General features: G+C 46.8%; 1 protein-coding gene across 1 annotated transcript in view; it reads left to right on the top strand.

The window, feature by feature from the left end:
• Nucleotides 1-6,750: 6,750 nt before the first annotated feature.
• The window catches only part of SNTB1 (syntrophin beta 1), a 120,304-nt gene continuing 102,360 nt past the window's right edge, over nucleotides 6,751-24,694 (top strand). The window contains exon 1 of the mRNA XM_086608800.1: nucleotides 6,751-7,276. Coding sequence (XP_086464926.1) covers nucleotides 6,751-7,276 — 526 coding nt within the window. The remainder of the gene's footprint in view (nucleotides 7,277-24,694) is intronic.

The following is a 24,694-nucleotide window of genomic DNA, read 5'->3' as shown; positions in this document are numbered from 1 at the left end:
TGTTTCCCTCCTAAATCTGCCTTATAATTTGATCTGGGCAAATAGGCACATTGTCGTAATTCCCCCGAACATGGTGGTTCCCATCTTAATTAACTGTAGGCACATCCAAGAATCAAAAATATACTGACGCTAATTCTCTGTTCTCTGAGATGAGTCTTCCGTTACCCTCCCTGGACTTAGACCTGATTTACAACGCTGTGAGAAGAGAACTAGCACAGATATTGTCCGAAGCAAGAGCAGGAACTAAACTTTTGCAGAGCTCAAAAGTGAGACAAAAAGAATATGGCAATGCTGTATGCGCATGCAAAAAATACATTAGCATTATAGAGGACCTGAAGGTGACCACTCTTACTCCCGGTGTCTCAGGGACCGTTTTGTACTCTCCAGTTCCTCCACGGAGCAGGCTTTCTGCATGTCCTTGCATTGCCTGTGCAGCACAAGGCATTTCTTGGGAAATCCTCTACTTCCACCCACCCAACGCGGTTCTGCTATGTGATGAGTGGGAGTAAGATCCCAGTTGCTGGTTTATGGCTTATGTTCCTTGCAACGGCACAGAGCTCAGAGGGGCTGCCTGACCTCTTTGCCCTCTCTTGTGATAGTGATGAGGGAGCAAGGTGTTTCTGAAGCACAGAGAATTGAGACATCCCTCCTGCTTGGAGTATCAAGTTGCTGCTCCCATGAGGACAGGTAGGCAGAGGAGCCTGGCTAAGGTCCTGGAGAACTCCTAGGGAGCTCTTCTCATCCTGCAACCAGCAGGACTATGCCGCTTCCTTCTCTTGGGCTGGGGGCCTGCTCTTGGGAGACAAACTTGTGGTGAAGTCACAGCATGAGCTCAGCATCATGTTTGCAAGACCAATCTTGGAGAATTGCCTGTCTCCAAATTACAAACTCCTCTCCATTTCCCTTCTGTCCTAGCAGACCGTTTCTGTTTCCCACCACTCTAACAGGTTGATTTATGGCACTGGGAGTGGCATGGAAAGGGGGAAGATGATCTTAGTTCACCTGTGCCAGAGTACAGCTGGGGCTCAAGGCTATAGAAGGCACAAACCAGCTTTTCTAGCTGGACTGCTTTGCACGAAGGAAGCAAACACTTCTGGTACCTGCAGAGCAGCACAGACTCTCTCCTGCTATGAGGCAGCAGGCTGCAGGCACAGGTCTGGGGACAGATGAGCAGCAAACACCACAGGAGATACCAGGGCAGAAAAAGCCCAAAGACCTTGTGGACAATGTGCTTCACAGGTGCCATAGCACAAGCGGGATGAGAGCCTGGACACCTCTAAGTGAGTCTTCCAGTAATGCATAGGATTTGACAGGTCGAGGACACGGGCATGAAGTTTTTGGGTTGTAGAGTCAGAACCATGTGGTTGTAACACACAACATATCACACCCCTGCAGCATTAGAAAAAAATAGGTTAAGAACAAGAAAGAAAAAGATTGTAAAAATGCTTTGTTGCCGTGACATCCAAGCAGATTAATCTGTTTCTGAAGAAAAGGAAAACCAGGGTTGAAACATGTTGGATGAAATCTGGAGTTCCACCACCATCCTCATTATTTATTATGTGTTCAAGAATCCACTGCAATGCAAAGCTCTGATCTTGGCATTTAAAACATGTTGGGCTTAGCTTAGGGAGTGGAGGGAGATTGGTATGCAAGAAAGAAAAAACTAATTCAAGAAACTACAAAGTGACAGGATCAAAGTAACTTGGAATTAAAAAGTTAAGAAACTAATGCACTGAAAGAGATCTGCAGAGCAAGAGCAGGACACCTAGACAGGGAAAACTCTACTTTGCTATAGTGTCAACACTGTAGTTATGAACCTTTATTTTCAAAGTTTGTTTGGTTTAGTTCTTTCATAAAATTACTTGAAGCCATGGCAAAAGTTTCTAGGGTTCTGAGCTTGATCCTGTCTATTTTAAAGGCATTTTAATGGTAGCAGGAACCAGTCCCAGATCTGTGCACACAAGAAACCTGAATGCTTCCTGGCACCCACTTCTGCAGTCACTTGTGCCAGAGTTGTATTTGCAGAAGGGAAGCATGTTCGTTTGCAGCCTGGCCCATAACTCCCTGGCTGTGGGAACATTTTCTCAATTTGCCTAGCTAACATGTGACTCAGGTAGGTGCACATACAGATTTCACACACGTACTTCTTCATGTGCACACAAGTAGGTTCTTGCTTTGAAAAAACGAATGCAGAAAGCGTTTGTTGGCAAACAGCTGTGTGTTAATTTTATTTTTAAATGCCATGATGTGTGTAAAAACCTGGACAGCTTCAAACTAGGAAAAGAAAAACAATGCTCTCATAGTTTTGAAAATAAGTCATAACTCAACCTCCAGATTATGAAGATCTTCAGGCATTCTTGACATCTTCATAACCCCACCAGTGCCAATGAGCAATGATTGAGGAGCCAACAGGCTCCCTCGACACTGAGGAAGAGCTGGATTGCTCTGGGGGGATTAGGTGAGTTGCCAGCCCCCCACCAGCAATGCCTTTTGCAAGGCATGGCACCCTTCAAGTGAGAGGTCCCACCACCATGCAACAAGGACATCTGCATCAGGATTGGAGCCTGCCCTGCTGCATCTTGGCATGCATAGACATAGGAGGGGCTGCCATTGAGGAACATGTAGGGTTAGCTCAGGCATGTTCCTCAGAAAGACGCACTTAAACTTGGCTGCTGCAGTGTTTGGGATCACTGGAGGAACTGGACCCCCTTCCAGCTCTCTCATTACTTGTCTGGTTTCCAGCACTGGGCTTCCGACACTGGACTTCCTTCCTGTCTCGATCCGTCTGCTGAGCTGGTTGATGTCAGGGTAACAAGATGGGAACATCATTATCCAGACCTGATTTTGTCTAACCTCCGTCATCTGAAACATGTTCAAAGATCACAACTCTGTTTCCAATTTAAAGGAATTTCAGATGAGCTGGCTTTGAGCTAATGCTGCTACACTGATAATGCAAAAAGGAAGAAAAAAAGCACTAGAAGGGCTTGAGTGTCTTCCAAAAGTCCTTCAAAAATTACATTTCTGCTATAGAATAGCATAGACAGTCATAAAGAAGCCACATCTAGAGAAAGACTCTCCTGTGTTCTTACCTTCTCTGCCTGGCAAAGGGGTGGGAGCTATGTTCCCTGCACTGCTGTCTGAGCATCAAGCTTGTAAATGTGGCCTTGCAACAGTTTTTGCTGTCTGGAGGCCAGTTTATTTACAGAAGACGTGAACACTGACCTCTTTGCTTGAAAACAGGAGGAAAAAACCCAAGAACAGGCATTGTCCTGACTATGTCCAGTAGCCCCTCTAGTAAAGCTGAGCCTGAAGAACCTCCTCAGCATCACCCTCACAACCCTTTCTGCTTTCCTGTATTTTTGTTCTTGCATGCATGCACAGATCCCGGCACCCAGGCAGTTTGTCAGACATCACTGCTGTGCTCCTGACCTGGACGTAATTTGGTGCTCCTTGTCCTGGGAGGCAGTTTCTGTGTTTTCCAACCCCCTCACCTCTTCCAGTTCACTGAACTGCTTCTTCTAGTTTTTCCCTTGACTTTAGCTGAGCCCACAGTCCCTCGCAGATCAAAGACCTATTCAACAGCAGCTATTAGCAGTATCTTGCCTAACAATTTGTTCATATAGCAGGAGTGAAAGGGGCTCTAATCTAGTCCAGGCTTTTACATGCTGCTGAAATACAAATGGTAAAAGATGATTATTTGACTTGTTTGAAAGGGTCCCTTTTTCTCAGCAGACCCTGTCAGAAGGGCAAGTGATGGAGAGAGACTTTTGCTAAGCTTTGTCTGTGCTGGAAGCCTTTCTATAGACCAGAGATGGGAGCTTGGAAGTACCGAGTGCTCTGCCCATCATCCCACCATGCATCACAGTTTCCTCCCAAATAGTCACACCAAACACTGCAATTGCAGTCTGGGTATTTACAGATTATGTCAGAAACATCACTGCTGTAGTTGAAATTAGGAGTCTGCATTCTGCCATGCACTGGAAAACACTGGCGACCAGCAGCTGACTTTGGAGTAACACTTTTCTCTGTTGCAAACCTGAGCATGCAATAGCTGCACATCTGATTAAACACCTGCTTTTATCTTCTGTTCTCACTCCTGCTGCATGAACCTGCATTTCAGAAACTGTCCCTGCAGGTGTGATTAGCAGACCTGAGGCTGGGCTGAGGACAGTGATGTTGGCAGGGGTACCAGAGGAGAAATCTCAAGGCACTTTTTCTTTCTTGCCCTTAGTTCAGCGGCCAGAAGTTGCTCTTGGGGAATACGAAGACTCAGACTACGCAAACACAATTACAAGCCTGCACTCCTAGGACAGAGGGGCACAGACATCAGTTATCAATCGCACTGTCTCCAGGAGGGGAGACAATCTGGGATACTGCCTTGGGCCTGTGCCTTACCATGTCTTACACTATTTTCTTTTTACTTTTGTTTTCAAGATTAAAACGTCACCTCTGTTTTCTTACAGCTCCAAAGTGAGGAGGAGCAGGGAGGAGGCGGTGACGAAGACAGCTATAAAGCCTTTTTCATACCAGGGACCAATATAACGGATGCTGGCCCTCGGAAACTTTATTATTTACCTCTGCTGGAATGGGAAAGGAAAATAGCTGGAACAAGCACAGCTCTCGGATACACGCGGTGCAATTGTCTATACAAGGCAGTTCCATGGGAACCCCAACGGAGAACCAGGCACACTCAGCAAACACGGCCGAGCGCACAGTGTGAGGAAGAAGAAGTGTGAGGCATTAAACGTTCCCTTTCCTTTCTCTATTACCTTTTCACAACAGGACAGAAACCATTTGAGTATTTTTTCCTTGTAATTTTTCTGAAATGACTTTACAAAAATACTTAGAGACACATTTTCATTAGCAGCAGCACTACTTCTTTACTAACTCATGAAGAAAAAACATGAAACAATTGGTAAGAGCTGATCCCTTGGGAAACAGAGATGCCTGATTTTATAACTCGGCCTGGTCATTTGGGCTCAGAGCTACACAGGAATGTGTGTGCTACAAGAGCTGGCATTACAACACCTGATTTTTGGATGTCTGTCCTTTCATCCCCATCCTTTGCTCACCTGCCTGAAGCTGCTGGAACCAAACACGCACATCCATTCACTACGCCTGGCACCTGGGAATGGGATTTAAAAAAAACACCAACCCAAACATCCAGGGTGTTGTACACAAGCTACCTAAATTAGTCGGTGAGAAACGTTGGAGAAAAGGGTGTGTTACAGCCTTGTCCTGTCTAGGGCTTGGGTGCCTTGTTCAGGTTTAGCAGGACATGCTTCTTTTCACTCTGGATTAACAGCCCTGAAAACTTAATTATAGCTTTTCACCTTGCATTAATTAACATGAGAAATGAAGAGACCTCTCTTCAGTCCGCTTTTTCACCACCCACCCGTTATCCTTGAATAACCCATCGCCTGTGAGTTCCTGCTTTCCCTTCGGATGGGTTGAATTCCTACCGGGGAGTAGAGACCCTCACACAGCCTGGGTGAGGCTACAGACAAAGGAGGGTTGAGGCCTCCTTCTGCCATCTTTTGGAGGGAAGGGAATGTGTTTTGTGTAGCCCAGTGTGAGAGGCATGGTCTGAGAGACTCTACTAAACCAAGGCAAGCTTGTCCAGGGACAATCCTGTCTGCAAGTCCCACCTGCGCTAAGGAGGTGACTCCCAAGTTGCCCAGCCCACGTTAACCTGGGGCACTCGTGTGTGGCCGGGAGCAAAACCCTGGTGTGAGAAATGAATGGCATCACTTCAGAGAGGAGCAAGATGCTGCGCTTAGGAACCCACTTGATTCAAGTGGCAGAAATGAATGGGACTAATAACCTCACTGGCCACCCCAACCTCCCCAAAGTGTTGCTCCCACATACACCAAATGGTCCAGAACCACTGGAGTTTTCGGCCCAGCTTAGGAAGGAGCCAGAGCTGCTCTGCAGGGAGCAGATCAAAGGCAGTCCAGGAGGTGCTTGGTGTCTGTAAGAGTCACATCGCTGTGGGGCAGCACCCCAAAGCCCACTGGTGACATCTCCAAACTGGTGATGTGAAAGTTCTGTCCTCTCTGGTGCCTGAGTTGGAGCCTCAAGCCCCTCATCAGGCACCAAATTGCTTTCTAGGAGGAAAGTGAGCACGGGAAAACCTGCAAAATGGGCAACGTGGCCTCCACGGGCCTTAGAAATTTGTAATCAAAGGACAGAGAAAATAGTTTCAAAATGTGCAAAAGTATCCAGGACAATCCCTTACCACCTCCGTCCTCCAAAGCCGTGAAACAACTTGGATTCTACTTCCATACCGCTGAAACTGAACTACCCTTGTGCCACCCGTTAGTTTTAACCCACTTTATAAGAAAGTCCCCCGCGAAACACAAAGTTGCTCCTCCGCCGTTGATCCCCTCTCCCCCGCCGCACTGCGCCCGGGCAGACGGCGGCTGCGGGGGCTGACCTCGCCGCTCCCAGCGGGTCCGTCCCGCGCCGAACGGCGCCGCTCGGCGAGCCCCGCGGCTCGGCGTCGCCGCGCCCGCGGGAGGGGAGGGGCGGGACGCGGCGGGACGCCCCCGGCCGCCCCCACGCTCCCGGGCGGGCGGTGCCGCCAGGTGCGCCCGCCCCGGCGCGGCCCCGGGGGGTGGTGGCCGCGGCTCCTCGCCCCACCCCGCCGCGCCGGGAGCTCGCCGCCCCCCGGCTGAAGTCCGGTGCCGCGGCGCCGTACCGCGCCGTGCCGGGGGTGCCGTCACTCGGCGCTTCCAGCATGCTCCTAAGATGGCGGTAGCGGCGGCGGGCGGCGGCGGCGGGGGCGGCCGGGCACAGCGCAGCGGCTGGCTGGAAGTTTTGGTGCGGGAGCGCTGGCACAAAGTGCTGGCCAACTTGGGCGGCGAGGCGCTGGTGCTGAGCGGCGAGGAGCGCCCCGACGGCGCGGCCCACAACGGCCTGGGCGGCGATGGGGCGGCGTGCCGCGGGGCCGAGGGTGGCGGGGGGGCGGCGGCGGTGCGCACCGCCTTCACCGACCCCCCCGAGCAGGTGCCCGAGGCCGTCTCCAACAAGAAGCGGTGCGTGAAGGTGCTGAAGCAGGAGATGGGCGGGCTGGGCATCAGCATCAAGGGGGGCAAGGAGAACAAGATGCCCATCCTCATCAGCAAGATCTTCAAGGGGCTGGCAGCCGATCAGACCCAGGCCCTCTACGTGGGCGATGCCATCCTGGCCGTCAACGGGACCGACCTGCGGGATGCCACCCACGACGAAGCGGTGCAGGCTCTCAAGCGGGCCGGCAAGGAGGTGCTGCTGGAAGGTAGGGGCAGGGGGATGGGGTGAGGGAGTGTGGGGACAGCCTGGCCGCCAGCACGCCCCGGGGCGGGAGGCTTTGAGGCGGGTCGGCTCGGCTGCCGGAGAGGCGGCGGAGCCGAGCTGGGGCGTGAAGAGGTGCCCCTGTGCTCCTCGTACCGCTCCTCCGGGCGTCTGTCCAGCCGGGAGAGTTTATTGCCCTCCCGCCCCGAGCCGCGCCGGGACTCCCGACGGCATGCGTGAGGGTAGCCCCTCGGGAAGGGGCGAGCGGCTGCCGGGCTCGAACTTTCCGTCCTGCTACCGGCCGCCGGAGCCTCCGCAGTCTCGTCTCGGCGGCGGGTCGGCTCCCGGGCTGAGGGCTCTCGGTGCGAGCCTGGCTGACCCCCGCCGGGGCGAGGGATCTTCAAAGATGTGCCGCTTGGCCATTTTCGCGGCTTTTCAGCCCGAGAAAAGTGGCGGTAGTTGGGTGCCGGGAGAGGAGGGGTTAAAGGAGTAAAGGAGCCCCTCGAGCCGTAAGGGAAGGGCTTGGGGGACTTTTCGAAATGCCTGAAACCTCCTGCTATCCAATTCTTCGTCGCCCCCTTCCGCCACCACGCTCCCGATTAGGGAAGGGGGGGAAAAAGGCTTGAATGAAGCAGGAATCTTTCCTGCAAAGCGCTGGCTTTCGTTTCCTTTGTCAAGGGTGACTGAAACAGTTTTGTAAGACTTTGCTTTAGAAACCCAGCCCGGAGTAAGGAGCAGACGTTGGTGTGTGTGGAGGAGGCGTGGAGGGAGGGTGTCCCCCCAAAACGGGATGGATGCTGGGGAATGTGTGAGCAGAAGCAGAGCCAGGTTCCCCAGGACAGCGAGTTCACGAGGCGAGAGGCGTTCACAGGCGTTTAATCCTTGTCTCCTCACAAGGGCTAATTCACGGGCTCCACCTGAGAGAATGAACAGCTTCAGAACTGCCCTTGGCACGTGTTTGATACAGTGATTACATATTTGCCCAGAAGTTCATTTAACCGGAGGTCAGTGGCATTTGAGCCATGCTGCTACGCCTTCTTCCCCTGTGCCATTGTCTTCCTCCGAGCCACAGGCGCTCCCACCTCGCTGTTCCTGTAGCCTTTTCGCTACCGCACATTTTTCACGTGTGTCTTTTTGGTGCTTATTCCAAGGAGTGAAGGGAGGTGCTGCTGCCAGTTAGGAGATGCAGCTGAGGATCAGCCGTGAGCAACTAACTACGGCATAAAGTTACTGTAAAAGTTTGAAGAGGAGGGAAGGTGAGAAAATGGCATCTGCAGTAGTGTGTGCCGAGAAACTATTTGGTGTTGGCTACATGACAGTGAAAACTGCGAAGCAGTGAGTGCCCCGTGAGGATTTAAGAAGCTGAGGGCAATTGTGTCCCCTCTCCCCACGTGCCCCGTGCTCGTCTCCTCCTCCCTCGCTGCGGCCAAGCCGCTTACGAAGGTACCTGTGAAGTCTTAATATGAACTTCTCTTTTGAGGTCTGAATTGAGGCTGTTGCCTCTAATTGTGTCACTGGTTTGTTCACGCAGGTTAAGGGCTTCCTGGGGTGCGGGCCAAGGCAACGGCTGACCTTTGGTGTGATCTAATGAGTAACGTATATAGTGCTTGCAACAATCTCCCTCCCTCTGCGTAGCGCCTGCGGTAACAGCAGCTGAACGTGCTGCTGCTGTACGAGTCTTTAAAAAAAACTCGGTTTTCTTCCCGGTAGGATCGAAGATGAAGCTGTTTCAGCGTGGACTCTTAGCACCCTCCTCTCCACTCCTTTTGGCGTTGCAGCTATTTTCTTGCATTTCTTTGCTCCGTGAAGGGTGATGTGCCTGAGTGTTTTTTTCTGCAATTGAATTTGTCATTTGTAAACCCAGAGCATATTTCAGTAGTCATCCCTATGTAGAGTTAAAATATTCTGACACCAAACTCAGTATTCAGTCCAGCCTTTATCTTGCTGTTTCAGCGGAGTAACCGAAATGAGAGTTGGCCGCAGCATTGCACCGGGAGGTGCTACTCCCTTCAGCAGGGAACCTCTCTGTGTGAGCGGCTTGTGTAAACAGGCAGTTTAAAACAATTCTCTGAGATTCAGTTTCCCACTTGGAAGCTCTTTCTTCAGTAGCATCATCTAAACTACTCTTTTTATTACTAAAGGAGAGAAAATCCAAAAGTTTTTTTCCCTTTAAAGTACAGAAGGGAGAGCTTTGATGTTCCTTTCCTTCCAGACAATAGGAATTTGCCATTTCCTGACTTCTTAGAGAGTTATGTATTGCAAAAAGCAGTCTGAGCAGGGGCAGAGCAAGACCCCTGTGCAGCTCCTCTCTAGGATCTTTCTCCAATTAACAGAGCAATACCAGCATGTGTTTCCAGAGTCAAAATGTAACATTTCCATTTTCAGGGAGATTGGGAGTCTTCCTTGTGACTTCCAGACTAGGAAAAGCTGAATTTGCAAAGGCATGGCAAGGTGCGAAGCACGAGGGGCACATTTCATCACGGTGCGACAGGGCTCTGGGTATTGCCCAACGTGTTGTGCATTCCTGGAAAGGGTCTTGCAGTTGAGTATTTCCTAGAGGTTATCAGCAGTGAACATGTGGTCAGTATGGCCCCGTACACCCAACATCACACTGATGGAGCCCGTCTGTTATATAGTGTCCTTCCTAAAATTGCTTGCTCAGTGAGATGAGGCATTTACCAGCTCAGCACGAAACTGTGGTCTCTCCTGCATTCCTGTGCGGGGAGGAAGGGAGTGGAAAATCCCTCTCCAGCCCTCTGCACTGTGTGTGTGGGCGGCAGGGCTGGCACTGGGGTGGGCGGCGGGAGGAGGAAGGAGATCTGCGAAGAGGGGAGGGGATGGGATGGGGCAATACTTTGTTTTAACACTTGCCCGTTTTGCTGCATTGATCGTCGTCTAAGAGCTGGTAGAACTGGAAATTAATTGCTGAAGGGTTTAGGGATGGCACAGCTACAGTAGCTGTGCTGGTGTGGGGTGGCACAGCCGTAAAGTCCAGTGGGACAGGTCCTACTCCAACAAGTTTAATAAGCATCCTGGGTTATTCTGTCCTCTGATTTTCTACCCCGAAGGACATCGATCCTGTCGCAGTCCAGCTGCTAAGTTAAAGTTGTATAAATCAGTTCCTTCATATAGGTCTGATCTGTGGGGTCGGCCAGGGTGCCTTGAAAGCAGGTGGGATTTGGTAAATGGACGGGAAATAAGGCAACAGGCGATACTGCCGTAGGAGGAGCTGTAAGGTGGGAGGTTCAAGAGGAGAGAGGGAGATGGTGGTGAGGAAGAACTTGAGCCCTAAGAGACCCTGCTCTCTCTACATCTGCAGGGATGGATCTCTTCTGCCTGCAAGGTTTAATTTCCTGTGAGCTTTCCATCACAGCTTGGGCATGGGTGCAGTAGAGCAAAGCAGGCAGTGAGCACGGGCAGGAGAAGCACTAGTGTTGGGCTTGTCGACCCTGGATGGCTTCTCAGGTGTTCAGTACATCAGGATGGAGCTTCTCGGCAGCATTCAGGAGCTCAAAGAGTTTCCCTATGCGAGAATTGAGACAGCTTCCTTGCACAGCGAATATTTGCAGGCATGGAAGGCAGCTAAAATTATCATGACAGCTATTGTTTGTACATATAATTTCCCTGCGGTTCTGTTAAATTGGGTCTTCTTAAACAAGCACTTTGGAAAATCAAGCAGCCGCTCTTGTGCTATGTGAAGCACATTACATTCAAGTGACTCTCAAGACACAAAAGGTGTTTGTTTTAATCCAAGCATCCTAGATGAGAGCGGTCCCTTGGCGTGCTCCGTAACCAAGCTGGTTGTACTTCTCTTGTATTCTCTGTGTGTTCGGTGAAAAAATGAAGAATTGGAGTAGCCTGTGCTCATGTCAGACAGGGCCCCTCTGCGTGATGCTGTATTTGGATACGGAGAAAAAAAACCCACATTGGTGTATTTTTTGCTAGCTGGCTGCAGGATATTTTTTTAGATTGCGTCACTTCCTAACTTGTGAAATACGTGCAGATGAGCTGATGATGATGACGGTGGCGGGTACGCAGCGGGAAAAGGAGCATCTTCTTAGTTTTGCTAGAGTTTTTTACTGGTTTTGAGTGATTGTCGATTAAGCTAACGCAATCACAAGGTAGGGCTTACAGCTCCCTTGAGAAGCGGCTCTCACAACCTTTCTGGGTTTGCAGAAATTCCCCACAGAGAGGCAGCCCCCTGCATAGTGAATTTTAGCATATGGACAGTAGACTATAGTTATCTTCTGTAGCCCACTTGGGAGTAATCCACAGCTTTAAAGCAATGCAAGAACAAGCATGGTGCTGTCTGTACCATAGTAACATGTATTATTTTACAAACAATATTCCTGTAAGAATTACAAGGATTCTCCCCATCCTAACCTTTTTAAATTTTCTTTGGATGAAGCAAAGTGATCTGCTTCTGTGAATTGATGTTGAAATACTGCAAAATAGACATGGGCTACTTGTTGGCTGTATTTTTCTGTCTTATCTATGTGTTCTTTTGTGCTATGTGTTTCTTTTAGGAAGTACTGACGATAGGAGATTACTGGGGGTTAACAAAATACATTATTTATCCAAGAAAGTGTGTCCCTTGCAAGTATAGGAGACAGGCAATGAGGCACAAGGCACTTAATAAGTGCCTACATGATGTAATTACTTAATACAGTCAGGGCTGTAAATCTTGGTGATTGCAAATTGTATGCATAGTTATTCCTTACGCTTCCAGTAAACGTACGGAGAAAACACTTTACACGTGTGTTTGTGTTTGTTTTTTTTTTTTGTTTGTTTTTTTTGGTTTTTTTTGTGTTTTTTTTGTTTTGTTTTGGTTTGGTTTTTTTTTGTGCCAGCACATACGCAGTTAGGGAAATGCTTTGTACTTAGAGGCTATACCGCCTTTCATAGCCTGTGTAGCTGCCCTTGTCACACCTCAGTTTGAAAGTGAAATTGAAAGGGAAAGAGCAGGTAATCTTATTCTCAAGAATACCAGCTCTAAGCAGTCCGGGAGAATCTCAGTTTTGATTGTTTCAGCTGCCTGCGGCTGATGGGGAAGTTTGAGTGGGAACATTTGATAGGTCTTTCATTGATTAGATTAGATTACAGGCTAATTTAGCAGTCCAGACAGTCTGTATCACCTTTCACAGATAAGAATCAGTACATCCTCTTTGCAGTAAATCTGGTACAAGTCCTCTTTCTTAGTTACTGTAAAGAAAATAAGGCAGTTGTGGGCAACTCATTCCTGGATTTATTTTCACCAAGAGCAGGGTTCCCCTTCAACCTCGCCACCTTGGAAATCATTCTGCTATAGGACTTAGTACCAGCTCCTTAAGAGTGCTTAGAAGATTAAATATGTCTAAGGATCTGGGATTCAGTTGCACAAACAGAGTCTACATGTTAAGTATCATTAGGAAAAAAAAAGCATTTTTAAAAATCCCAACAGTAATTCCTTTGTGGAGAGTTAAATTGAAAACTTGATATAACTCTTTGAAGAATCTTTAAACCACTAGACAGAGTGAAATTGAAAGCTGAAGGCTTTTGCTATAGTTAATGAAACAGTGTTTGTATCTTAATTTTGCCATGGCAGGTGCCTTTTCACCAGCCTTCTGGGAAAGCAGTTTCACATGGGTGATCCCAAATGGCACTGGCATGTCCCTGTCCCATCCCTGTTCCTGCTGCTTGCTGAATTTGGGTCTGAAACACTTGCTGTGCCTCCATCCCAAGGGAGCTGAGGAGGAGTATCTGTGATTCAAACCAGGGTTTGGATTTGGGACAGCCCAATCAAAGCTCCTCCTGTGAAAGTTCACAGAGTGTGTTTTGCAGTGTGATAACAAGTGCTGATCCCAGTGGGTCAGTGGGTTGATGTTTTCAGGTATGGATTGGGAAGGATTTTTTTTTGATTTTTTTTTTTTTTTTTTACTTTCTCAATCTCGCTTGTTTTCAGAACACGTGAAGCTTCTGCTAGTAATTTATCTGTGAGTTTGACTTTAAGTATAGCATCCATTTGTGTGCATTCAGAGTTCGGAAGTGTTGGAGAGTATCTATTTGTAATCTGTTCCAGTGGTCATTTACTTCCAGGCTTTAAGAATGCATTATTTCCATTCCATTTTTCTAATTTAGATTTCTGATCATAGGATTATTTTGTCTTTTATTCTTCAAGATTATGTTGCCATGGCTACTTGTTAGAATTGGTACAGCCACTTCAGTAGAAGGGAAATTGGAGGAAACAGTAGTTCAAGAGAGCAATAGCATACATAAATGAACAAAATATGATGGGAACAAAGTTGTCTCAGCAGTGCATGGGAGACTCTGGCTTTCCAAGTCTGAAAAAATTCTTCAAGCGTCTCAGAAAAATAGTTGGCGAAGAAGGGATGGTAGCAGTGAGTTACTAGAACATGCGGAAAGTCTTTTTAACCATGTATCATGTAGGGTTTGTGAGTAGCCAGTGTAACATGGTTTTGCTGGCCTTGACATGGTGGGTGGAGGTGAGTGAGATGCATCTCTTTCCCCCTCCAGACCCACTGTGGGTCTCACTACAGCAGCTGGTGTGAAGTGAGCTTCGCTTGGCTCAGCTACATCACCTCTCCAAACCTTAAACTGCGTTGAGCAGAGAAAAATACTGCTGCCAGCATAAGCTGTGCCTGTGCTAAGGGTCTTTGCCAGGACATCTGTACTTAGAGCAATCAGGGAGAGCATCGTACTGTTGTGGTGGATTGGGAAAGAGCTAGGACTCTGAATAGTAGGAATAAATAGTCTGTTTTGGCAGAGGGACAGAGTGTGTTGTAGAGATGGGAAGGAACATCAGGGAGTAGCAGCGTTTGGTACATGCCCTGAGGAGTGTCACTGCAGGGAGGGAGTTAGAAGATGTTTGAGGTGAGGCATGGCTGATTTTGATTAGGGAAGTTTGTGAGATTCTACAAGGTATGTAAAAAGTGTGGAGTGCTACTTGTTGCTCATGCTACATGTTGGAAGGTGTGTTATGAGCCTCCTTCATGCTTGTAAATAAACGGCTGTCAGCTGCCATTTTGCAGGACCAAGAAAGCTGCTCTGTGAAGCTTGGTCTCCATGCTTTAAAAGATGGCAAGCGGCCCTGCCCTCTGTGCCTTGCACTTCTGGAAGAGAGAGTGTTCATTGAAGTTACGGCATCCAGCATCTTGTGACATCTCAGAGTCCTGCAACACTGAGTAATGAACCAGGACACAAAAGTTTTTTACGTAACTCCGCTTGCAGAATAAGTTGGGAAAAAACAAAATTGGTTTGTCCATCGTCCACTTAGCTATCAAAACATACTTTCTCCAGAACATAAGTTAACAAACTTGCTTGCAAAAGGTTTAATCAACTGTGACTAGTCCTTCAGATTGCTTCACCACAAAATACTGCCTTGCCATTGGGTTTGTTTTGTTCTTTCACGTAAATTAAATTAAGGGACATAATTTCTGTATAACTCTTTGGCAGACTTGAATTTCCGACTACTGCTACTGTTCACTTTTCTTATAGTCTGGCTTTAATTTTATCTGTCTAGAACTTGAACTACTGAACTGGTTATGGCTTTCACTGCACGTATACTAAGGGCACGACACAGTAGGTCACTGCCAAAGCAGCACATCTGTATTGTAGTTATTGGGTAAAATGGAATTCTTAATTGTAAGCAAATGAGCCAGAACAGTAGATGTGGAGAAACTGTCTCTGTTTAGAAATGATTAACATACAGCATACTCCTTCTAAAAATGTGCAGCTTTTTGCTGAACTCCTGGAAGTCGTGCTTGTTGGCACAGCTCTAAAAGTCATTGAAACTAAGGCTGTGGCTGGGTTTATTCCTCACTGCTCAGGGATGTTTCCATCTAAAGATGACATGTGTTCGAGTAGTGAGTCTGCTTCAGGCAGCACACAGGTGGGTAACTTGTGTGTGTGAGTCTGTGTGAATAGCTTCTGTTCACTTTAATGGCATGCTAAAAACCAGCAAATTCCTGGTATGATGTAAGTATCTGAAAAACAGGATTCTTGTTCCCAGTATCTGAAAGTTAGAGACATATCATAACATAAAAATAAAAAACTTTTTTTTTTTTTTAAAAAAAAGAAAGACAGTATCGGAATGTAGATTCACTTCTAGCAAAGGAGGCACAACTTAACTGTTTTGCTCCAACAGATAATGTGACCTCGTGGGACTATTTATCAGCCTCATGTGCCCTTCGAGGAAAATAGGGCCATTAAGCTTTATGTTCCATTTGCCATAGGCATATTCTTCTGGTGCAATACGTATTTTGGCTTTTAACATGATCAAGTAGTTATAAGGGAGTATTGAAAGCTATACCATGGAAATAACCTATCTCCACTCTTGTCTGAGTTATTTCAATTATACTGTTTCCAGGATGATTTACTGTACTAACACATGTGTTTTAACTGCCACTGGCTCTAATTCTGCGAGGGGAGCAAGAGGCAGCTGTGTCAAGGTACAGATGCTGGAGAGGTTTAGTGTTATCCAGCGTGTAGCTTATGAGGCTGCTTTAAGCTAATAGTATTAACTCAGATAGTGAGAGTTTATCTGTTTATCCCAGAGTTTGGCCTTTAGTCACTGTGAAGCAGCCTGGAAGGACTGAGCCGGTGGCAGGGCTGGCAGGACGGCAGCGGCAGACGTGATTTCCCCCATAGCAGGCAGCTTCCCGTTGGTCTTACTCTTGCCGGGCAGGAGCCAGTGGGATCCTTCTCTTTGCTGACATGAAGCCAAAGGAGGGATTTAATTGTTGGATGTTCAGGAGTGTTTTCCAGGAATGAGGTGAGCAGGATTTGCCTTCAGTTCTTGCTGCTTGAATTCTGTGTGGGATTGTTTTTTGGTTGTTGTTTTTTTTTGTTTGTGGGATTTTTTGTTGGTTTTTTTGTTTGGTGTGTTTTTTTTTGTTGATACTGTGGACAGAAAAAAAGGCTTCCAAGTTACCATTGTTTCCCAAAGAACACATTATCCTTGGTAACTATCTGCCCCTTTTGACTTATTTGTCCTGTCGCATGCAGTGGCAGGCTCACCTGGTTCACAGCCTCCTCCATCAGCGATGTGTGGCTGGAAAGGAGGAGTGTCTCCAGAGAACTAGCAGGATTCCTGTAGGATTACCTAGGCACAGAGACACACACATACAAATAAGATGTATTTATATACATACTTCTGTAACGAACAGCCGCATCAACAGGCATTTCTTGTTTGGGGCTTGACCTTCAAATGTGCTTGAGGCCGATATGGTTGTACTAACTTTAGGCTGCTGGGGTTTTGCGAGGTCTGGAGAGGTTGAGCTGATGCCTATGTTACCCATTGGGTCTCACCACTGTGAGGGTGGCATGGTGGGCTCTCCTGGCTCAGCACTGGGTGGGGAGGCTTTAGGCATCGCACCCCTGGAAAGCCTTTTCCAGAGCAGGGGATGTGGCTGGTTGTGAGCTCTGTCAAATAAAGTCAGGAAGATGTGCTTACTGCAAGAGAAGGGAAGCGAGCTTGAAGCTGGAATGACTTGAGTGATGAAGAGCTCCAGGTGTTATTACTGTAATTTGCCTAAATTAAACCCTTCTACATTTTAGATGGTCAGGTAAATGGCTGGTCAAAGGGTTGACATTGCTCGAATTCTTCAGACAGCTGAGGAAGTCCTGAGGAAGCTGATGGGGTGAGACACATGGAAGGCTTAAATCTGTCGACAAACCTCAAGGTGCTACAGGTGCCACTGCTAATCTTCTTGAAGCCACTGTTGCTTTCATGGCTTTTGCTGTCGTCTTCTTCTTTGCAGGGGTAGTGGTTGGGTTGCAGGCTGATGCCGGGATGTTTGTAGACACGGCTCTCATCTAGCCCTGGGGAGGAAATCTGTATTCCTGCCTTAAAAACGGCAAAAAATCTCAGAGTAACTCATAGTCTTCTTCATCTTTGTGGAACACTAGAGAAGTGTCTCGCCAAAAAGGCAATAAAAGAAAACAGCATTTTAATTCAGGAAGAATTCAAGTGAAAGCAACTAGTTTTAAGAAGTTCCCAATCCATTCAGTGAACGGCTGTCTGTATAAATAAGCCAGATCTAAGTGATATATGAGGGCAAGTCATAGAGAAAACATTGCAGTAACAAATGAGTGGAATTTCCACTTAACACATTAAAATCAACCCTGAAAGGCTCCATTAAGGAAAGCCATAAATTGAAGTTCTAAGAGATGGCATATAAAATATCCCTGAAACTAAAAATGATCCTCTGTCAGTTTTATGTTTTCCTTTCACTGTGTTATATCTATTTTAATAAACATATGGGATGGACCATCAAAAGAGTAGCGCTTTGTCTGTGAAGCCTTGAGGAAATAAATAGTCAGTCTAGGCATATTATAAATTTCACCCATGTGAAAATAAACTTAAATTGATTCTGGGCTTTGCCTGTGTAAGGACTGCTATGCTAGAACCATTGTGTGTTGATCTTGTTTTATATATATATATATTGAATTTTTCTGCTAGGTATAAATTGAAATGTTAGTATTTAATACTTGAGGTTTTGTTCAAGTACTGCCAGAGCTTTCTGTCTATGTGCATGAATAGTGTTAAGATCTTAGAAAGGTTTCAAGGTTCACTCTCTTAACAAAATATGGAGGAAAAAATACATTTGGTTTTCGAGGGAGGAAAGGAAGGGTTAACTTGAAAACACACGAGTTTCTGTAGGAATCTTTGTGATATTTTAAATCAAAATGTCATTTTTTATTTAAAAAGAAAGCAATTTGCTTTCAAAAGGCTGATTTGAACTTTCATTATAAAACTTGTCTAAACAGAATTTCTATGTGGAATAGCAGAGAACTACCCAATGTACCTTCTTCTCATGAAAAATCTTGGCAATCGTGCCACATTTATCAACAGGAAATTTTCATGGCTAGAAAGTTTTGACCAACTCAATGCAGTAGTTTTTTCCCATTTTGTTAAAATATATAGTTCATTTCTGTAAGTGCAAGTATTTATTCTGTTCTTTGGCAACTTCAGACATGCTGTTCTCCTTAATCACTTTGTTCTGTTACTTTTCTATCAATACACACATTGTATTAAGTGGATAAGGATGTATATTTGGTATGAGCCAACACAGATATGCTTCCAGTGGAGAAGTTACAAGTGATATACTACATGGATTCCTGAAATACGTTTATGTTTGATCTTTTCAGTTAGTCATAGTTCTGGGGGTACATTGTTTCTGTAAAACTCACAATAGAAGCCTTGAATACAGAGGGAAATGAGGAAGAAACTTCTTGAGTCTCTGAAACTTATCTAAAATAGCTCTTCTAAGTGTAATTTTAATATCTCCTCAATGCAGCTGTAAACTAAATTGGCCCACTACGTTTTTAGCTCTTGCTGTATTAAAGGCTGTGTAGAACTGTAGACATATGAAGAAATCAAGAAGTGTTCAGGAAACCATAAAGGGTGGGAAATTATTTCTATGGGAGTATATGCGAGGCATTATTTTGTTTATTTGTTTTCCCTTTGCTTTCTTTCTGTTCACTATTGCATTGGCTGATGTTGGTTTAGGAATGCCTTTAAATGTAGCTGTTTAATACCAGAGCTGACCTAGCCCTGATGTGGGCGCCGCTACAAATGTCTATCAGCGATATTAGGTGGGCACAATGTACAAGTGGGTACACACATTTAGCATACACCATGAGCTTGCGTGCGTGTCGTACATGCGTTTGCTCATGTTCAAGGCAGAATTTGTGTGTTGTCAGTGCTGTGTAGATTAAGTTAATTGTTCTATGAAAATGGAAACAAATAGAGTCTTGATTATACTGGCACTGAAGGAGTCTCTTCATTGATTCGTTTGCTGGAATGCTTCACAGGAGGCTGCATCTGCAATTTTGGTTTTTCTCAGGGTCTGTGTTCTCCACCTGGACCCCACTGTCCGTGCCCGACTGTCTGCAGCTGAGCCTTCAGTGGCAAGTGGGCGATGGCCAAGCTGGTGGGGCCAACCTGCCATCTGCTAGAGAGTGCTGAGAAAGGAGAGTGAAGGAGCAGAAAGGAGCAGAAGGTGGGAGCGTGAAAGCTGCCTCCCCTTCAAGTTGACATGAATTCTCCCATTGATTTCAGTGGGATTAGGATATCTTTTAGCAGGCAATATTGACATAAATCACTGATGGGGGGAAAAAGATGCTGATGCAGGTTTATCCTCTCTCTGATACCTACTGCATTAATTCTCCTTTAAAATAATGTGGACAGGTCTTTGGTCCTTCCTGGGTGTTGACTCACTTTGCTGGCTTCCTGCGTGGCTCAAAAGACCTGCTCGCAAGCCTTTCCCTTGAGACACTGTGTTAACATGCTGCTGTACTGTATTTAGTAAACCTGACTCCATACCCTCCACAACCCTTTCAGCTTGTCCCTCCTCCCTTCCCACTCCCCCAAAGCTGGATGAGCAAAAGCATTGTAAAATAGATGTGGCAGCAGTTCAGTCTCTGGGTTCAGTCATTTTGCACAATAATAATTGATTAAACAATCGTTATTTCTTAATCTACCGTTCAGTGCTAATCACAAAGGTTGAATAATTCAGCGCTCTCGGATCTGTGCCTAAACTGTGGGTCCTTGTCTCAAATTGCAAAAGCATCAAAATGTTACTTCTGCAAACCTGCAAGGTTCCTCTTAAATTCCAGAGTGACAGATACTGTATCAACAGCTTTCCAAAGGATGTTTCAGCTTTTCTGGTTCAGAGCTAAGCTCCGACCTCTGCAACAGCAAAGACACACTAAAAATAATGCTTAACTGGAGCAGGAAGCAGTCATTGTTTTTGGAGATAACAAAAATGTAGTTTCAGGTGAAGACTGAAACGTACAGTTACGTTTTCCTCCAAAAAGCTGCACCCAGCAGAAATTTGAGCTCTTTACTGTTGGAACGTGAGGTTTGGAAGTACCTTCTCTGTAGCACTGTCGATGTGCAGATGGTTCACCAGGAGAAGTTAGAATTTGCTGCTACCTTGGTGCCATTGCAGCCTATAATGCCAGATGGTGATAGTCATCAGAGGTATTCTGGGTGTGCAGAGTACATCAAGCCCAAAGCCACGGCCCATCTTCCCCCTGACCTGACAATGTGACGCTCTTCTCCCCCCTCATTTTTCTGGATATCATTCGTCTCCTTTCTGGCTTTCGACTACCTCATTTAGGAACAACATCAGAAAAATGTTTGATGTTTATCAGCTTGATTATGCAGGAAAACCTGCAGTTGCAGCTGAACAAGTAATTGCATAATCAGAAACTTTGGCTTAACTGACTTTATCCCGGCTGGCTGCTTTGTGTATCTGAACGCTGGCATATCCCTGCTGGAGATGAACACTGTGTCCGGGCAGGCTTCATCAGCTGCTGATGGCCACCTGGCTAACAGCCAAACCTGATGTTTTTTTTTATCTCTAGAGAGGTGCAAAGTTGCAACTGCAGTATAAGAGTGATTGAAAAGTGACAGAATTGGTATCATCACAAGATGGTACATAAACTGCAAGTGTGCTGTATTTTGTGTCTGAGGTCTTGGGAGAATTTGGGTTAGCTTAGGAGCCCTGGCATGCAACCCAAGTACTTTGTGTTTTTTTCTCCTTTTAAATATAGGCATCATTAGAAAATACAGTGAGTTGAAACTAACCCTTAATTTTAAACCTGTATTCATAGATATGGAGGAGTGATGAAAAGAAAGCTCCTACAGTATTACATGAAGAATACCCAGGTAAAGTACAGTGGCAGATTCAGAGAAATCATATAATCAAAGAATGGTTTGGGTTGGAAGGAACTTTAAAGATCATCTAGTTCAAACCACCCTGCCATGGACAGGCACTCCTTCCACTAGATCAGGTTGCTCAAAGCTCCGTCCAGCTTGGCCTTAAACACTTCCAGGGATGGGGCATCCACAACTTCTCTGGGCAACCTGCTCCAGTGCCACACCACCCTCAGAGTGAAAAATTTCTTCCTTATATCTAATTGAAATCTACCCTCTTTCAGTTTAAAGCCATTACCCCTTGTCCTATCACTACATGCCCTTGTTGAAAGTCCTTCTTCAGCTTTCCTGCAGTCCCCCTTTAGGTACTGGAAGGCTGCTACAAGATCTCCCCGGAGCCTTCTCTTCTCCAGACTGAACAACCCCAATTCTCTCAGCCTGTCTTCATAGGAGAGGTGCTCCAGCCCTCGGATCATTCTTGTGGCCCTCCTCTGGACTTGCTCCATCACAGAATCACAGAATGTCCATGTCCATGTCCTTCTTATGTTGAGGGCGCCAGAGCTGAAGGCAGTATTCCAGGTGGGGTCTCATGAGAGTGGAGAATAGGATGAGAATCACCTCCCTCGACATGCTGGCCATGCTTCTTTGGATGAAAAAAAATTTGAAGTCAAATGAGACACAGTTCTGCAATGATAACTCCATGGTTTTGAACATTATTTCATTCATAAATTCTAGGAAAAAAAAAAAGAGAGTCTATTCAACAGGCTCTTCAGCTGGAGTGCCCCTGGCATTGACTCCTTTGGGTTCAATTCTGGCTGAAGGCCCCCCATGGTGCAGCCAAAGCCCTCTGAATAATCCTGCTGAAGATTTGTCTGAGCTGCAGTGGCCAAGGAGGCTGACAAGGGCCCGTCATTCTCAGCTTGCTCCGGGGGCAAGTTTGCTTGTGTCCCAGAACCACCTCCTGCCATGTCCCTGTTTAGTGGAGGTGGTGAAGGGGACTGAGGTGCGGGGGGCACTGGCAGCCCCCCCGGACAGCCTTCCTCACAGCTGCTTGGCTGCATCCACGGCTCCTATGCACAGGTACTCCCTGAAAGGGCTTGCAGAGCAAAACTGGGTCATGCCATCTCTTCAGCCTTTAAATAAATATTGTATAATAACAATAGATGAAAATAACAATGCATGAAAACATTCTGCTTCCCAGGCTGAAGCAGGTGGGCAGGGAGCAAGGCCAGGCAGAAGGCTCTATCCAGTTTTCTGCAGTGTGTGTAGGATGAAGTTTATGCCCCAATCCTGTAACTGTGTAGATCCAGATGTCCCCTGCATACATCAGATGTCTTAATACATTTCATTGAAGCTAGGTTTGGGTAAGGCTATGCAAGACGAAGACCTATAATTTTGTTTTTCCTCTGCTGTGGTCGTACGAGTGCTGATGGCACTATATAAAGCCGCTTGCCGTTGAGCCTGCCACAGTTCAAGGTGAGGAGAAAAAGCATTCATGTTTTTATTATCATTCCTCCCTTCCGACCTGCGCTGCACCAAAACAAACAAGCAAATGGTAGCGATTGCCAAGGAGAGAAGAACCGTTTTGCAGATCGTAGCTTTTTCTGCTGGAAAAAATGTAGCCATGTTTAAACTTCTTTTTAAAGTTGTTGAATATACAAATTGAACTCCAGTTTACAAAGTTGAGATTTTCATGAGCGCTTCACACAAGTAATCCCAAAGTGCAACATTTTGGAATAATGACATTTGCTAGGAACAGTCTTTGGGGAAATGGGTCAGCGCTTGCATTTGTACCCTTCCCCCTTCGACGCCAGCCTGTGTCGGGCCGGTGATGGGAGCCAGGCGGGAGGACCGCAGCCAGCTCGGAACAGACCCGCCTTTGTGTCCCCAGCACAAACGTCCCTCTTCTTTCCGAGGGAATGGGCAAAAGAGGTTCTGACCCAGCACGACCGGCTGTTTGCGGCTTGTCCGTCAGCAGCAGAGAGACAAGTGCCTCCTCTGTGTCCCCGTTACAACGCTGCTGTGGGGTGAACCGTTAGACAGTTTGGATCTCTATGAGCCAGAGTTTAACCTCGGCCGTAAGGTATTTTGGCTGTGTCACAAGACTGCCCAAGTTGCTCTGCAGAGGTTTTCTCCTCCGGTTAGAGGCTCAGAGCTGCTTCGCTGCCCTGGAGCACCGAGCAGTGCAGAGGTGCAGTGGTGCCCGGCAAAGCTGCTGCTGGTTGTTTCTTTTTCTGGCAGCTGAAGTCTTCAAGTGTTTGGTGGGAATACCTCTTGCGGGAGCAAGTTAGCAATGACAAAAGCCAGTAATAACCTCTGCCATTGTTTGTTACTTTGGAAGGTGTGCCCTCGTGAAATTTAGGAGAGCTGGAGTTGTAAAGATGTGTTAGATGCAAAGAGTCTAATGCACTCATGATGCCTTTACATGGAGGGTCCCGGTGTGGTCTTTCCTCCGGGGCAGAGGGGCACTGAACCAGCACAGTGTGAGACTGGATTGTGGCTGGGATGCTATCATCATCCCTCAGTGTTTCTTGTATCCTCTGGGGCAGGAGGGAAAATGCCCCACTGATATAATAGAATCATAGAATGGTTAGGGTTGGAAGGAACCTTAAAGATCATCTAGTTCCAACGCACCTGCCATGGGCAGGGATACCCTCTGCTACACCACGTTGCTCAAAGCCTCATCCAACCTGGCCTTAAATACTTCCAGGGATGAGGCATCCACAACTTCTCTGGGCAACCTGTTGCAGTGCCTCACCGCCCTTTGAGTGAAGAATTTCTTCCTTATACCTAATCTAAATTTCCCCTCTTTCAGTTAAAAGCCATTACCCCTTGTCCTGCCACTATATACCCTTGTAAAAAGTCCCTCTCCAGCTTTCCTGTAGGCCCCCTTTAAGTACTGGAAAGCTGCAATAAGATCACCCCGGAGCCTTCTCTTCTCCAGGCTGAAGAGCCCCAACTCGGATTACTGTCCTCTTCTTATTTTCCAAGTTGGTAATGATGACTTTAGGAAAAGAAACATCCGGACAATTAAGAGGGATCTCAGGGTTTTGGGAAGAATGGTGAAGGGATCAGGGGCCCAAGTGATATTCTCCTCTATCATACCAACTTCGAGACATGACACAGGATGGAAAACAAAGAGCAAGGATTTAAATAATTGGCTACATAAGTGGTGTGAGGAACACAACCTAAGGTTCTTTAACCACGGGCTGACCTTCTCAAGGCCAGACCTTCTATCCAGGGATGGGGCGGATTTGTCTCCATGGGGGAAAAGGCTTCTTGCTACGGAACTAGCTGGGATCGTCAATAGGGCTTTAAACTAGATGTGAAGGGGGTGGGGGGCATTGCCAGACTTGGAGGAATAGCAGCTGAGGACGGCCCTCCAGTGTCTGATGAGAGGAGTGTAGGCAGGTACCTTCGGCCTACAGTGATAGTAGGGGGTGATAGGTGTAGTAAGGGGCAACACACAAGTTGCCTTGAGGTAAAAGAAAATCCCAAAAATATCGGCTCAGGAAATAAAGCTACCCCCCCCTAGGGGTGCGATGGGGTCGAGAGCCCAACTACGTGCTTCTATACGAACGCACGCAGTATGGGCAATAAACAAGAGGAACTGGAAGCCCTTGTTAACCGGGGAAACTATGACATAGTTGCCATCACTGAAACATGGTGGGATGACTCGTATAATTGGAGCACTACCATGGATGGCTACAAGCTCTTCAGGAGGGATAGGAGAGGTAGGAGGGGTGGCGGGGTTGCCCT

Source organism: Tauraco erythrolophus, chromosome 3, assembly GCF_009769465.1.
Source record: "Tauraco erythrolophus isolate bTauEry1 chromosome 3, bTauEry1.pri, whole genome shotgun sequence".
Taxonomy (NCBI): Eukaryota; Metazoa; Chordata; class Aves; order Musophagiformes; family Musophagidae; genus Tauraco; species Tauraco erythrolophus.
Note: the sequence above shows the minus strand (reverse complement) of the source record. Positions and strands in the feature narration are given on the sequence as shown.